The 17,270-nt window shown below is 43.0% G+C and overlaps 1 protein-coding gene across 1 annotated transcript in view; it reads left to right on the forward strand.

Moving 5' to 3' along the window:
* Window positions 1-17,270, forward strand: part of LOC131923664 (ephrin type-A receptor 4-like) — a 60,286-nt gene extending 43,016 nt beyond the window's left edge. Inside the window, exons 2-3 of the mRNA XM_059278793.1 lie at window positions 16,398-16,553; window positions 17,197-17,270. Coding sequence (XP_059134776.1) covers window positions 16,398-16,553; window positions 17,197-17,270 — 230 coding nt within the window. The remainder of the gene's footprint in view (window positions 1-16,397; window positions 16,554-17,196) is intronic.

A 17,270-nucleotide genomic window follows, 5' to 3' on the forward strand; every position in this document is an offset into this window, starting at 1 on the left:
AGGCTATGGTACAAGAGGCGTCTTGAGCCTAATTAGCCGTGGAAGTGATGGCCCTGCGCAGGTGTAACTAGACGTGACTCATGGTGAGAGACAGGGCCAAGGGGAAATAAAAATTTCTCCTGTGTCACTTGATTGGAATCTCAGGTCTACTTAAGGGAATGTTTTCTGAGAGTGAAGAAGAGCAAGGTTGGTCTCCTGTGTCATTGATATGGAACTTGACTCCTACCCCCACCTCCTCCACCCCATTCCCTTGGTTACCTCAGAAGACCCTCTGTCTCAGTGATAGTTTGGGTGGCCCACATTCCAATAGCCATTGGGATCTTTTTCCAGGGCACATGGAAGGCAAGCACCTGCCCTAGCCAATGGGATCCCTAGCTCCAGATCCCATTGCCACTCTGAGGTTGGCATCTGAGACTTAAGGGCTGTTACATGCGTCTGTCTTCTTGGGTCCTGGCTTCGGCGTTCTTCTCAAAGCTCCGAACAGCAGACCTCTCCTTTCTGTTCTGTCTTCCACACTCATTCCTGGCTCCTTGCATGCTCCCTCGGGTACTTTTCCTTCTTCCTGCCCCTTTCTTAGCTGACTTCCCAGCTCCATCCTCCTCACATGCTGAATTCTATGCTTGCCATGTGTACTCATGAAAGCCCAGACCTTGACTATCATCCTTTCTCATGCTGATCTGGACACAGATATGTCTAACTGCTCCATAGCACCTGTTGGGTGTGGAAAGCTCTTCTCTGTAATCCCAACATTCAGGAAGCTGTGACAGGAAGATTGGTGTAAATTTGAGGCCAATCTATTAGTCCCTTGTACAGTCAGTTCTACACCAGCCTCGTAGTGTGAGACTGATCTCAAAACAACCCCTCTGTGGGAGGGGCCAGGAAATTTTTTTAAAAATTAAAAGTGCACGAGGCTTGGGAGTCTCATAAGACAGGTAAGTTAAAGTTGAGTTTGAAGAGTGAATTTATCAGGAGCACCACACCAATCAGTCCTGGGAGGAAGATTGGAGTGCGAGGCTTCTGAGCCAAGTTTAAAACATCCTAGATTTGTTCAGAGCCACTGCCTGTGTGGGAAGAGCAGGGAATTAGAAGTGTAAAACTGTGTCTGGTTGCACACACCTTTAATCCCAGCACAGGGGCAGGTGGCTGTCTGTGTATTCCAGATCAGCATGGTATATGGTGTTCCAGGCCAACCAAAGCTACATAGTGAGACTCTTTCTTTCTTTATATATATGTATATACACAATAAGTTGGTAAATGCCAAGGCTGGGATGGAAGAGACTCATCTTTTCCATTTGCTATATTCCACTTCCATATTTCCTGGCCACTTCAGTGTTTGCCTACAAGAGGAATGGATTCTTGGTTATGTGTTTGACATGACTTGTGGAATCTTAACCTGACTGGAAGGGACAGCTGTGAGTTGCTCTTGGTGTATCCACCCTACCTTACAACACTGTTTTCCCCCTGGGAGAAGGATTTATGATGTCACCATTTTCCCTTCAAATCTGAGCCTGGTTCAGAAAGGTCCAGTCTCTGTGCTAGGGAAAAAAATTAGAATTTCCATTGTAATAAATAAAATGCAGGTCTTACTGTTTCACAAAACAACGATCTACTTGCTAAGGCTGGCTGATTGGAAGGAACTTGTAAGCTACTTGGAGATGAACAAATAAGAAGTGTCACTAGTGAACATCAAGAAACTCCCTTTCCAGAATCCAGGTCCACTACATCTTGTGAATAAACCCTTAGAAAACCTTTTCAACATCCAGTGCTTTGTTTTTGGAGGCCATCTAAAGCTCTGTTTGAATGAATAAACACTCCATAGCTCTGGGGTGAATTCAGACAAGGTTCGCTCAGCCTTGGTAGTTATTCTTCTGATTTGGTCTTTTCTTTTTTTCTCTTCCCTCCTTCCCTTGCCTTTCTTTTTTCCTCCCATTACTCCTTTCTTCTTTTTTTTAAATTTGTAATACTTTTTCACATTTTTTTTTAATTAAGATTTTCTATTTGTTTTACATATCAACCACGGATTTCCCTGTCATCCCTCCTCCCACCCTCCAGCCCTTCCCCCCAACCACCCTACTCCTTTCTTCTTTCTTCCTTATCTCTCTGTTCTTCCCTTCCTTTTTTTCCTGTCTCTTTTCTTTTCTTTGCTTCTTCCTCCCTCCTCCCCTCCCTTCCTTACTTAGTGTGAAAAACCAGGTGCTTTAAGCCTCTGTTTTCTTTATATGGGTCCACTTTGGTTTTATGAAAGACTCTTCCCTATCCTTTTTTCTTCCTTCATGACCCAACATTTTGGGGACACGCTAGCATCACGCAGTGTTCGTTAATATTGTGTTTTCACTCCAGTTATTCTCCTTTGATATGGGGGAATATTAATTGAGAATGAACGAGTGCGTAATCTGTGACTTGCTATTTCCCTTACATTCCTGTTGGTGATTTATTATTTACATCTGGAAGTGATCTTCTGACCTAAATGATAATCCTCCGCAAGAAAAGATAACCACTGTTTTAAGTCAACAGTGTAAGTCAGATGTGCTTGAGAGGGACAAAGAATTCACCTGCGAGCACTTTTGGCACCATGCCCTTTCCCATGAATTCAGTCTGATGACAGAGGAGGTTGGGCTGCCAGGGGCTGCCACAGCACTTGCTGCAGAACCTCCCAGGGCCCCTGAAGATGGGACCAGCCCCACTTGCCAGTCAGTCTGTCATGAGCAGCTAAAGACCAGCACTTCCTACTCTGCAAGAGGGATTTGAATGCATATCTCCTCGCTTCTTCTTTGGGCATGTGGTAAAGTCAAGAGCCCACAGATAAACCTCGGGTGGGCTGCTTGTCGAGTGGATGAGCTCTCTGTTGCCAGACTTTGATTTGACTAGCCGTTTAGACTGACTTCTTGAGACAGTGACACCTCCAGCTGATGAGTTCTTCTTAATCCATAAAATTGTGTGCATGCACACACAAACACACAGACACTCAGCTTTCAGGAGTATCACGGGGTGCATGGAAGTTGAGATGGTGCAAGATGGCAGGTCGGTACTGGCAATACCTATGTATTAGCAAGATCATCGGTGCGGTCCCAGGTGTTGGGGCTGCTTGTCTTTGCCACAACCCCTTCTTCTGCTCTTCATCAGCCTGAAAGCAGACAGTGCAGCTTCTCCATAAATTTCACTTGGTCTAGACGAGGTCTCTTTAGGGAACTCCCAGAGAGGTTTTATTTTGTTCTCCTCAGACATCAAGCAATGCTGAAATAGTCCAACCAACACATATAACATTAAATGCTGGCAGATAGTTATATAAAAGCTTTAATCCGCTAACATGTCATACCCAAACCAGATGTTTAGCATGATCGTATCTGTTTAACATAAATCACTTTTTTTAAAAAAAAAAAAGTCATGTAGACTCAGAACTTTAAAATTCTCTTTCAAAAACTCCACAGCACACGAAAAGCTTGAAGGGCACGAAGGTGACAGTGATCCAAAACCTCCACAGAGACCAGGAAGACACTGCTAATTACCAGCAGTGGGGGAAAGTGAGTTCTTTTAACCCTCCTTTCTTTTCTTCCCGCTGAAATCCTCAGGCTCCATCAGCATAACAAAAAGAAGCTCAGCCAGCAGTTATGACTCCAGTCATTTCAGAAGCATAAATCATGGCTGGTGACAGCTCTGGCTATAAAGTCGTTTGGGTGACAATGACTAGCTATGCTGCCTGAGTTAATCAAATAATTATTTAACAGGTGTTTCTCTTGCTCTGGCCCCAGCTTTACAACATCTTTCATTCCTTCCCAGGCTCCTTTGCAGCCTTTAGTTTGAAACAAACAGAGAGGCTAAGCGAAAGAGGCTTCACTAGAAAGTTAGGACCAGAAGCAAAGCGCTTTGTCTCCTCTTGGTTCGTGTGCAAATCTCCAGCTTGGCAAACACCACCAGTGCCCACCCCATTGGTTTCCTTGACAATCAATAACTTCTGTTTTAGCTTCTGCAGATGAATTGACTTCCTGCAGGAGCCTTTTCTCCAGCTGATTGATTGATACTCAGGGTTCTTGCGTTGTGTCACGTTTTTGTTTTTCCTACTGTTACTTCTACAGCGCATGGCCTAGGTGAGGTGTATAGGAAGAATTCCCCTGAAAAATCCTAAGTCCCTTCTACTAGACATCACCCTTCAGATGTGAGAGTGAACTGTGATCTGCTCCCTCCACGGTGACAATAAATAGCTTTGTAGTCTCAGCCTCTTAGCTCATAGAATATGCTCAGTAAAGTCACCCTCATGATTGCTGACAATCGTTGTGAAAAGGTTGTTGAGTGCTTGTTGAAACACGGATAGCTCTGTGGCTGCACCAGCCCGCATAGCTCATAGTAAGTGCAACTGTTACACAATGATACAAATCCACACTGATCCTGGCATTAAGTTCAGGTTGGGAGAGAGTGGGGAGGGGACGAGGAAGGAGCAGCTGCTGTCTCTGTTGCTTGTCACCAGTGGGTCTAATGATCTAAGCGTCTGCATGCACCCCAAGTAGCAAAGGGTGAAGAAGACAATAGAAACTCATCACAAAACCCCATGCTCTGTAAAATGTCATGGGGGATCAAGGTCACTGTTAGTGGCTCCTGATTGACAAGTCTTGCCTATAACAGATGTGCCCTCGGTAAGGATGGACAGTTAGATGGCAGCTTTCATTTAAGTCTTTCCAAAGTCTCACCAATTATTTTGAGTAATTTCACATCGCAACCAAAAGTAGACATTTGTTTAACAAATTTAGCATTTTTAACATTTAGTTCATCCTAAAATAGTTGGCTTTCTTCATATTAATTAACTTTTTTACAGTAGTGAATCTTAGGACCTTGGGCATGTGGGGCAAGTGCTCTGCCCATGACTAGATCCCTATCCCTCTCTTTTTCTTTTTTAAGAGTTACTTATTTAATGTGTATAAGCATTTTGGCTGCATGTATATATGTGTACTACATGCATGCCTGGTGTCTGCAGAGGCCAGATGTTGGATCCCCTAGAACTGGAGTTGGGATGGTTGTGAAGCCACTTTGTGGGGCCTGGGAACTGAAGCCAGGTCCTTTGCAAGAGCTACAAACACACTTAACTGCTGAGTCAATTCCTCCAGCCCCAGCCTTGGCTTTTCTGTATAATGTGGTTCTTTTGAAATTTCAGCCCTTGAATAACACAAACTTCAGTCTATCTATATAGGGCAAGCAAGTGCTTCCATCTTTTTCTTGACCTTGAATTTGTTTTTATAGATTCATTCATTCAAGGTCTTTTTTTTATGAAATCAATTGAGAAAAATCAAGTTATGATTTTCTTGCCACAGAAAGCCATAGGGGTCTCATGTAAAATTCAGAAGGAAAGTCATCAGGAAAGGGGAGAAATATTTAAAATTTGAAGATCGGTAGGCTTTGGGGTACCACCAGCCTGATGGCTTTTCCGGTGGTACTCACATATGGGATTTGTATTTTTTCAGATAGCAAAATTTCAGTGCCCTAAGTGGGAAACCGAGAATCAGATTAGAGTAGGAGGGAGGGATCTTTATTTAGCAGAATACATGTTTTAAAATTAGAAAGAAAAAAAAAACTTATTGTGATTGCAGGTTGCTGTTGTTAGCTTCTGTTTTAAAATTGGTACCACTGTATCGGTTTGAAATAATTTATACATTTGTTCCTATCCCCACCCGAAATGCACATGGAAGATGACTCCGTTGTTAAGCTAGTCTGGTTCCGGTTATACTGCACCCTTTTTGCAAAAAGAATTGCTTTGCCCAGCTTTTCCTTAACATCAGGATTCTTCTTAATTTTGTCTCTAACACCAGGCCCACTGGTTGGCTTAACCTGTCCAGGTCCCGGTGGAAAAGAGACCTACTTAAAAACAAAACAAGATGTGTTAGATCCTCTCCAGTACCCTAGGTCAGCCTCTGATCTCCCATGAACACACATTCTTATTGGAGTCTGTTACACACACAAGGTTGCTTCCTCTTTAGAGAAAATGGAGTGGGCATTCTAAAGTTCAGGAAGTACTTTTTCAACCCTGGCCGGTCAAAACTGGATGCATTAACTCTCCACCAAGTGCCACAGTAGTATCCTTCATGGGAGTCCTCTTTTCTAGTGTGCAACAACTTTTATGGAGTTGATTTAAAATGAGCAAGCTTCATTTGAATTTGCTTCTGGAGAATTTACCAAACCTCATGTGAACACCGACCACATCTGACATTTTGGAATTACCGACCTATTTATGGGGTTATACTGCTGTTCAGGAAAGAGCAAGGCAATTTTTGACACAGCTTCTTTCTGCCATTGTTCTCTCTTGTCTGTTTCCCTGAAAGCTAGCTGTAAAGAGAGGAAGCAATGCAAGGCAATGGCGAACCCAGATAGGCCCGGGCCTGTAGGAAGAGAGGGAGTGTCCTGTTGGTGGAAAGAAGAACCCACAAGAACCCCACCCAGTGACTTATCTAACTAGACAGTTTTAAATAAAAATTACCTGCTACTTATTTTGCAATTAAATAAGTTGTAGTTGCTATGAGCTTAATTCAGTCTTGGTTGTTTTGTTTGCTTCTTTGTTTTTTAGTAAGGGTGGATCAAAATTGTATTCAGTTCTATTAAAAAAAAACTAATATTATGAAGAAATTCAGTATGGCTTATCCCTATTTTTGCCTCATCCACGGGGTAACTCTGAGTGAGCACATCCACATTGCTTCATTCCTTTGTGTATTGTCTTAACCAATCTCTACAGAAAGTCTACATAGTTACAGTGTTTGTCTAAATTAACATATCCAATAAAAACTAGCGCAGCCGACAGTTAGAAGCTGCTTTGGCTAAAAAGCATCGACTTGACTTGGGCCCATGCAGGGACAAGGAGCAGGATGGAAGCCTTCATCTCCTGTTCCTCCCTCTGCCTGACCCCTGTACTTAGCCACAGAGATGAGTCTTTGTCCTTAAGCCGTTCTCTTGAGTCACCTTGGATTCCAGGAATCCAGTGTTCTCAGATGTGGGCAGTTATCAATGAGGGCGGACCACACCCTGGAGCAGAAGTAGTCACCTCCTGAGACCCGCCCCTTGTTATTGCTAAAGCAAGAAAGACTTCTGGACCACCTCACCAATCCACAATTGAGGGACTGGTCACTGACTGGAGGACACCTTGGTTGGGCCCACTTATTTATGCATACCACTTCCCCCACCTCTCTGCTCTTCTCTGAACTTGGTGGGTGTCACTGGGCCCCCTTTTCTGTTCCCCTTCCTAGGTGATCACATTGACTAGATTTTTTTTTGCAGAATGAGGCCAGCAACCAAGCCAAACTTGTTGTTAGGGCTGCTGGAGCTTGGACTTTTGTTCCCTAAACTCCAGTCATGGTAGGACTAGGAACCAAGCCCAGTCTTCGCCATTGTTGGCATGAATTATTACACAGTTTTAAAGGATGGCAGAAGAGATAGAATTGTAGGGTAAGAGATCATTTCTCTTGCCCATGTCATCCTTTACTACATTCTTTCTGTTGATTTTTACAGAATATCTCTGGCCCAAATATCTGGAGCTTTTTAAAGAAGGAATGGCCAGCCATCCCTTGATAAACTTGGTTAAAGTCAGGAATCTCTGTGCGTCTACCACCTCCCTGAGAGACTTTGAGAAGGGAGTCTCAAGGAGGACCCTGTACCAAGCTAGAGCCTTCCAAACTACACAGTGTATCCCTTAGAGATTGCCCAAATATTTCCTGCAAAGCCAACTTTCCTCTGCATGGAAAACTTTCCTCTACACTTCTTATGTTTCCCAGAGTGTATGTTAGACATTGCCCGAACAGTTACAGAATTTAGTAACTTTTAAAAACAATTTAGTTTTACCTTCCTGAACTTATCATCAAGGAGCTGGAAATGTGTAGGAAGAAAGCAATGATCAGGAGTCCAGATGCATAGTATTTAAAGGCAACAGTTCAGATAGTCACAGGGTTGATGTCAGGGGATGCCTGTTTGAGACAGTGCGCATTTGGTAACTGCTTTGAATTTGGGTGTTGAGATAAGGCCTCGCTGTTGTTCAAGTTGGTGTTAAACTCCAGGGACCAGATGATTTTTGAAGCTCATGCTCCCAAGTTCTGGGTCTAGAGCCATTCACTCTGGTGCCTGGTCCTCTAAAGATACTCTACTCAGTTCTGTCTTCTAAGTGTTATGGGCAGATTATTTGGGCAGATTATGGATTGTTTATTCATGCATTCCAAAGATGTCACATCTCTGATCACATACTTCCTCCCAACTGCAAATCCTATTATTAGTCTTCTTGATTTAAAAAGAAATTGTTCTTGTAGTGTTTATGTATGGGGATGTGGTGGGGAATGAAATGTTTTTGAACGTATTTGGTTGAACTACGCATTGACCTTTTTCATTAAGAGATGAGGCTGGAGAGATTGTTCAGTGTAAGAGTATTTGTTGTACACAAATGAGGACCTGAGTTCAGTTCCCTTGCCCATGTTAAAAGCCTGAGGTAGCTGTGTGTGTACCTGTAACCCTCGTTGTATGGGGAACAGGGAAGGCAGAATCTCTGGGGCTTGCTGCCTGCCAGCCCAGCTCCAAGTTCTGTGAGAGACAATGTCTCAGAAAAAGAAGATAAAGTGACAGATAAAGACAGGGCTCCTGAAACCTGCCCGAGCTCCACAGGCACTTGAGTATGAAGACACACACACACACACACACACACACACACACACACACACACACCCCAAGAGATGGATCTGTTCGTAACTGGAGAGTTGCTCTCAGAGTGGGGTTTCCTTAGCCTCAATTTTATTTTTTTTTAATTTTATTATTATTTTTTTTAAAGATTTATTTATTTATTAATGTATACAGTGTTCTGTCTGCCTGTATGTCTGCAGGCCAGAAGAGGGCACTAGATCTCATTACAGATGGTTGTGAGCCACCATGTGGTTGCTGGGAATTGAACTCAGAACCTCTGGAAGAGCAGTCAGTGCTCTTAACCTCTGAGCCATCTCTCCAGCCCTAGCCTCAATTTTAAAGAAATGGGCATTCTTAGGCCCCACCAGACAATCATAAACATGGAGCCTGGCATTTGGGCTTTAATTAAATCCCTATGTTATTTGGAGAAGCAAGAGTAGAATACACTAAACTGAGGTTAGAATTTACTGAGCTTTAGCATTCTAAGAACTTAGCCTCAGGTGGTCCTCAGCTTCAGCTCTCGGTCCTCTAATGTCACAAACAAGAGCTTAGGAATCTCCAGCATAATCTAAGTGTGTAACGCAAGTTATGTATCTTAACCAAGCTCTTAGGCCCTTCTCTGCCTGTCTGACTTGGAGTTGAAATGAGCCCAACGCCGTAGAGAGTCACTGGTTGCAGATACATTTACTATGCTCTTAGTCACTCAGGAACTAAACACTGCTATCATCATTGTCATCATTATAACTGCAACTTAAAAATTTGATGTGTATGAGTGTTTTGCCTCCATGTATGCCCGTGTACAAATGGGCATGCCTGCTGCCCACAGAGGCCGGAAAGGGGCATTGGATTCCTTGAATCTGGAGTTACTGATGGTTGTGAGCTGACATATGAACCCAGGTCCTGTGTGTTTCTGTGTATTGATATGTACATGCAAGTCTGGTCCTACTACAGCCAGAAACATCAATCCCTTGGAGATGGAGTTATAGACAGTTGTGAGCTGCCCAGCATTGGTGATGGGACTTGAACTCATGTCCTCTGCAAGAACAATGCATTCTCAACATCTGAGCCATCTTTCCCGCCTATCATCCTCATTATCATTGCCATCATTATTATTTCAACAGAGTCATCTAGCCCTATCTGGATTGAATTCACTACTACTTGAGGTTAACCTTGAACTCATCAGTGTCCTGCTTCCTGTATTCAGAGATCTTGGGTGTGCATTTCCAGATCTGGATCTTTTATGATGTAGATGAACCATTCCAGTTCTGAGTGCTCAAGACAAGAAAGATGGGAAGTTGTAGAATTTTGAAAGACCTTAAAAGAAAGGAATCAGAAAATAGGGTAACAACTGCCCCCCCACCCGCCCCTCTCCAGGTCAGGCTATATCATTTAATCAAGGGAAGAAAAATCAATTTAAAAGTGTATAGTAGTAATTGTTTCCAGTAAGATAGGCTGATAGGAAGTTTTCTATTTTGCAGTGACTGTTAGCAAGTGCTCTTTATTCAAACAAAGAGCTGGGGCCATACATTCCAGTCCTTTCTCACATGCTCTAGAAAAGAACCGTGAGCAAGGCATTCATTTTAGAGTGTCTATCTCGATCATTGGCTGACAGTATAGAGTCCCCTGAGTCCAATCCAGCCTGCTACCAGTTTTTATATGACCTGAAAAGCTAGTAATGTTTTTATGGATGGCATTTGCAATTGATTTGGTAATAGAAAACACTTTCCTTGAAGACCAATTAAGAGAAATGTTATATCTCCAATAAAGAATTCTGTTCTCCTTAGTAAATATCTAATACAAAAAAGTAATTAACTATTACAATCATTTCAAATCAAACCACTAACAATTTGTTTTCTATTTTGTTACATAGTCCTTTTCTTCTTCGAGCTTGCCTGTAAAGCCTAAGTTATTTACTATTTGGCTCCACAGAAGAGCCTGCTGACTCCAATGAAAGCTAATCTTTAAGATCTTTCTAATGGTCCACTTTCACTCAGTCTCAATATAGCAACGTGATTTGAATGGTACATCTTTGGCAATGTTTGGTCCTATTTACCTGTGCGTCCTGAACTAGAGCTTCCTTCCTGTAATGGCTGTCAGTCTTCATCACCCTGTAGCTTCTAGAAGTAAGAGAAGATGTTAGCAACATTCAATGACATTGCTTAGATGAGAAAGCCAACCTTGTTTGTGTTTAGTCCTTGATTTTTTTTTTTTTTGCCTCAGTTTCCCAATCTGTACCAGGAAGAGGGTTAGCAGCTAATGTTTACAGCTTTCCCAAATGTTACTGGGACTTATGTGTTTTTTAAAAAATGTTGAAAGCAGTAATCCTTTTATCATACAGGCTAGTTTCCTTATCATTTATTCTTACATTATGATATAAGTGAACACGTAATTAGAAAAGTGATTTATTATTACAACAGTCAGTAAGTGGCTTCAATGTATAAACTTCTAAATAAACAAAATAAGCTGTGTCTGGTGCACACCTCTATCTCATCCAGAGGGAAAAGTGGAGAGAGGCCTTTGGGCCAAGAGCCAAATACTCCTTGGGGACCAGTTTGCATAAATGGCTCATTGTCCTTAGGGAGTTCCTGTTGGAATTTCTTCTCTCACTTTCTGGAGGCTCTATTTGAAGGACCAGTCTGTTACCTGGCAAGGTAACCTTTAACCCCTATGAGTTTGGACTGTAATTCAAATTAGGTTTTACATAGAGATTAGCTACCTGAAAGCTGGGTTGAAGACACTGATCATGTTCTTTGAGGTAGGTTCTGGGTGTGTTGATAAAGTTTCCTGGGTGCTGCTGGGATAGCCCCAGCACATAGTGTATTTACTTCTGCAAGTGTGTGTGTGTGTGTGTGTGTGTGTGTGTGTGTGTGTGTGTGGCAGGCTCAATGCTACCATTTCCAAAGCACTATTACATAAGAGAAATACAATGGAAAACTTGAAAAGTAAGTTTTAGGTGTTTAGTGGTCTCACTGGACAACAATTGTATGTACATACATTTTTTTGTTATGTTTATGTGTATTTGCAAGTGTGCATGGAGGCCAGAGGTCTACATTGAGTGTCAGCATTATTTTTTGAAACAGACCTCTCTGGAGCTTGCTGATTTGGCCACACTGGCTGGCCATTGAGCTCCAGTATGGCCTGGGATTTACAGGCACATGACGACGCACCTGATTTTTTTTTTTGTTGAGGTGTTGCGGATCCCAATTCAGACCCTCTTGCTGATGCAGCAAGGACTTTAGTCATTCAGTGATCTCCACAGGCCCTAAAAAAATACCGTAAAAGATGAAATGCAAGGTGGTGACATTATTTACTCAAACTATTGGTACCTCCAATAGATAATCAATGTAAAATGAAGGAGCGATTTGGGCGGGTGGGGCTTGAGGTCTGGAGTGTATTTCACTCCTCTAGCTGGTCTCTGCAGACCAGCCTCACTCTCAATTTCCCAGTAGGGAAGTGACAGCCGTGGACGATCTTAGACCAGACAGTGGATCACGGGTGACAGTATGGCTGTCAAAGGCACCAGTGAGGCACGAACTGGGACAATGCAAATTGAGCGACACCTCTGCACTTCCTACCTTCCATGTGAGTCAGAAGTTTGCAGAATGTCTATCCTAACTGCAGTGCATAAAACCTAGGGGGACAGGAGCTCTGGAAGTCAATGCTTGCATGACTTTGAGGATTGCTTACAACCTTGGATTCCTGCACCGGCAGAATAGCATTAGTACTTGAAGCACATGGATTATTACGGCAGTTAAATTAAATACTTTGCGTAAATATAATAAATGTTCAATGGATGCTTGACATTTACCACCCAAATAGCCTTTTCTAGTTATTTTACAAATTAGTTTAAAATGAACTACGAAGACAGCCAGGTACTGTGAATCTTTTTGTAATTCCAGAAGAAAAATGGCCGGTAACCATCCATACAGGATTTTATTTTATTTTGTTTTATTTTTTTGTAGTTCTTTGTGTTGAACTCTGGCTTCCAAATCTCCTAGCCTTCAGCCACCCAGATGCTCTGTGCAGGGTCTTTTGAAATGAGTGGCTACATCCAGCTCATTTCATCTATGATCAAAATAAAACAAAGCAATATTGATAATTTTAAAATTCAGAATTTCCATTAGCTTTTTGTTCTGTTTGAGACAGTGTCTCAATTTGCATAGACTAGGCCATTAGAATTTATGGTGTGACCTTCCTATTTCATCTTCCTGTGAGCTGAGATGTGTGGGCCAATAAAAGCTACATATTCTGCTGTCTTTGAAGAATCTGAAAGTTAACCTTGTTATGGTTGTAGGTAAACTGATGAAAGAAGTTTCTTCTTTTCCTCCCACTCCCTGTCTTCCTTCTTCCTTCTATCCCCCATCTCCTTTTATTTCGTGTTTAGCATAAAGAAGTGAATAAGGCAAAGATAAATGGGTTTGGATGGCAAGTTGGCTTTGCTGTTCTGGGTTGATCTTTCCATGGGGGAACCCTGTTCATAGGCCAGCCATTCTGAGCAGCTTCCCTCAGAGAAACACAGGAGAAAGATGCTTCTCGACAAAACATGTTGGATTTGTTTATGAAGTCATTTGCTTTCCAAAATACAGGGTAACTGTTCTCAATCAACCAAGAGAGAATGATGGGAAATAAGTGTCTGTCAGTGTGTGTCGTACCAAGTGCATCCTTCACAGGAATTATATTGAGAATAAAAGGGATAGCGAGCTTTTTAAGATGCTTAAGTACACCGGTGAATAGATGTAGGATGCACTTACGCATCTGTGGGCTAAATTCTGAAAGGCTGAACCACACAGAGCAAAGAAATGTACCAAACCATCAATTTAGTAGGTCATTTTGAATGTAGGCAGCAAAATGGCTGTGTGTGTGAAAAGCCACTACTATATTTTGAAAGAACCTTTCTAAGAATCCTGAAATATTAATAACATGGTCTTAATGTAGTTAAGGGTAGCAAGGGCTGCTGAGAAATAGCACAATGACAATTTTGTGGTTTTTTTGCTTGTGCTTGTAAAAGCAAGAAGTTAAAAGTGAAAATAGTCAATGTGTTGAAAAAAGCAGCTTTCAATTTTCTAAATTGGTATAGAACTTTGTATTTCCCAAATAAACTCGTATATATTTATCCTTGGTAACATTTTAATATGAGCATTGAGGAAAAGAGAAAAACTACATAAACTCAGAAATACACCCCCCCACACACTTTGAATTCACCGAAGAACTAACTAGTACAATGAATTTTGAGCTTTCACAAATTGGAAGAAACATCTTGCAGTAGGATTGTTGTGAACTCCAGATAAATTTTGTAACTAGAAGTTGTCTAATTAGAATGCCACGTCCTTTCTGCCCCCTGCCAGCTTCTGAATGTGGTGTTTTCATATCATACTGATCGGTCACTGACTAATTTCTATCAATTATCACCTTCTCCTCTCACCGTGCGACTTTAGATTTTGATGATTAAAAAAATGAAAGTGTGGGTGAATTAGCCAGGGATGCACAGAATAATTTTTTTCCGAAAGGCATTAAAATCATTTGTGTCTTGTTCCAACATGAGTTGCCTTGAGTTGCTTTTGTTTTCTGTGACCACTGAGTGATGGTGGGGGGGGGGGGGAGGGTTAGAAGGCAGGGGAGCATAGGGAGTTTGTGTCCCTGTTAGAGGCTCTTCCTGTTTGATGTGGGACCACGAGGCTTAATCTTCTGCTTCTTCCCAAAGTCTGGATTGCAGATTTTCATGAAAACCCTAGGGCCATCTTAAACATGACCAAAAGCACCTTGCAAGCTGAACCTTATCTAATTATGGGATGCCTATGAACTTGGGAGACACATAAATCACAGCCACCAAAGCAATTTGTTTTTCTAAGGTGCTTCGGTCCAATGAAAGACGAAAAGCAAATAAGGGAGAGATTGATCTGGGAGTACTTTTATTGTTGGTGCTCCACACACCATAAAGTTTTAGCTCGTTAAGGGGGATTCCATAAACAACTTTGGTTAATAAGAGTGAAGTAACTGTGTGCGCGCCTTTCCGAGTGCCCACTAAAGTCCCTTACCACTCGTCATTGTGGGAGATGATGGTGATGATGAAGAATATGCCAACAGGCCAGGCCAGAGGGTGAGGGGCAGGCTTCAGTGAATGCTGTGTGGACCAATGTGGCAGCTCTCTGTGGCTGCAGGTCTCTGTAGTCCTATTTCTACAGAGAACGCGGCATGTGTGGGTGGCTATACACCTGTCCCTTTCCGAGAGATCCCTGAATGGCTGCTGCGCTGGTCTCTTGCATGTTAGGCTAGGGAAAAATGTGCCATGAGTCCTTCATCCAGATGGGGTTTTGGTAGTATTGACACATTCTGAGATCATGATAAATGAAGCAAGCATAGAGCAAAGCATGCTGAGAGAATTGTGGGTAGCCCATTTTCTTTCCCATCCTCAGACGTTATGGAATAACTTAATTATCATTGTCCTTATCCATGACCTTAATGCTTGATGGTGCTGGTCAGTTTTTATTTTAGGTTGAGATAGGTTTGGGGAGTAATCACGAAGAGTGTGAGGAGGAAAGAGGGGAAGGGAGCAAAAGCCCTCTTAATTAATTTTTATGATGAGGTTTTGCAGCATTATTGAATTTTTCCACATTACTGAGGAAAGTAGTCCTCAGTGTCCGTGTGATGTTTATAAAGATGAGATCATGGAAAGCCGAGTCAGGTGTGTGAAAGGACTGTGTGGACCTGTGTTCTCTGTCCACCTCAACGGTGCTCATTGCAAGGGGGAGAGGACGTGCGCTAAAAACGGAGGCAGGGAAACACAGGAGGGCTTCGCGCACTTGAGAATAAACACCACACACTAGCTGGTTTTTCAGTCAGCTGCTTGTCTTATACAATTCCAGAATCTATCTGTAAGTAGTCCTCGTTGCGTTGCTCTGCTGACTCATGCCTTCCAAGCTTGTGTCTCATGAATGCCTTTGCTGGGTTTTCAATTTGATTCTCTTTGTAACCATAACTAGGAAATAGCCCCCAACCAATTTTTTTGTTAGCATTTGGACATATTTCCATCTAGTTGATTGAATAAAAGACACCCCACCCACACACTCTCTCTCAAATTCCAAAGTAAGTGGTTGAGAGTTTAGGTTCGGGGGGGGGGGGGGGGGGCAGCAGAACACTTGGGGGTCAAAGATGGCCGCTGAAACTCAACCAGGTGCAAGGTGTCACACCCAACAATTACCTGGTGGAAACTGGAGTTCTTCCTTTAAAAGGTGTGGCTAATACTAGTGCATTGTCAAGGGGCTACAGTAAGACTGAGCAACGTGGAGCCTCTACTGGCTGCCGGCTTCCAGAGAGACTCCAGGAACCTTCCACTGTATTGTACTTGATCACACTAGTTTTAAAGCATTGTCCTTTAGAGGCTCCTTGACACATAACCAGAATTGCCAGTAAGCCTTAAAGAGAAGCTGTGAGGCTGAGTGTGTGGCTGAGTTGCTAGAATGCTTACCCAGCTTGCAGGAAGCTCTAGGTTTGATTCCCCAGCACTCAGGTGGTAGAGGCAGAAGGATGAGGAATTTAAGGCCACTCTCAGCTGAATGGAAAGTTTGCCTGGGTTATATGAGGCCCTGTCAGTCCATGTTTTAGGCTGCTTTGCCCTGCATTTCAAGCCAGGTGATCATAGAGATGAACAACACCCACCTCCCCCACCCCCACCTCTTCTGCCATCAAGGAAATGCTTTTCCACACTTTGCTTCGTTCTTCTGACAGGGGTTCACGTTTGTTTTCCTTCTCCTCCTTCCCCGTAGCTTGCAAAATTGGATATTACAAAGCGCTCTCCACGGATGCCACCTGCGCCAAGTGTCCACCGCACAGCTACTCCGTCTGGGAAGGAGCCACCTCGTGCACCTGTGACCGCGGCTTCTTCCGAGCTGACAACGATGCGGCCTCCATGCCCTGCACCCGTAAGTGGTTTGCTTGTCTCCTGTCTTCCGCCATGCCAGCAGCTTTCATTACCACCTGGCAGGGTGCTGCCAGGACTGCTCCCGGGATAACCTTGCAGGGGGCAAATTAGATAGCAAGCACGCTTCCCCTCTCTATCATAGCAGGAGAAACGCTTACGAAAAGAAAGGCTCTCTTTCACTCGTTCTGGTTGCCTTCAAAATGCACAGCTGCCAACAAACTACTTTGTGGTGCAAAGATTGAGTGTTCGGGTTGTCTGACAGTGTAATTACAGCGGAGAATGGAATTTATAAATGGCTTCACCATCGCACCAAGGGCTGGGGGAACCTTGACAACCACAGGAGAAAGAGGTAGAGGATGACGAAGACGACGGGGTTTGGGAATGTGCCGCCGTCCTGTAAGAGACAGTTTAGAGCGCTCTGAGGTCATTGCTTGGGTTTTTCACTTTACCTCTTCCTGCTTTCATCATATAGCTTTGTGTTCATAACACTTAGGCCAGGACCCTAATAAATGCTTATTTCATATTAGGCACTTAATAAATGCTGGGCTAATGAATAGATGGTGCTGGCAAGCCCGGTGCGAAGCTGGACAGGGAAATCTCCTCTCACACTTTATTTGGATAATGTTCCCACGGTGTTGCCACAGACCTTGCAGCGGCTGTGACCTTGAGCAAGGCAGGAATGATGGGCCCCTGGCATTTCGCTCATGTTTTGCACTAG

The sequence above is a fragment of the Peromyscus eremicus genome, chromosome 13 (genome assembly GCF_949786415.1).
Source record: "Peromyscus eremicus chromosome 13, PerEre_H2_v1, whole genome shotgun sequence".
NCBI classification, from domain to species: Eukaryota; Metazoa; Chordata; class Mammalia; order Rodentia; family Cricetidae; genus Peromyscus; species Peromyscus eremicus.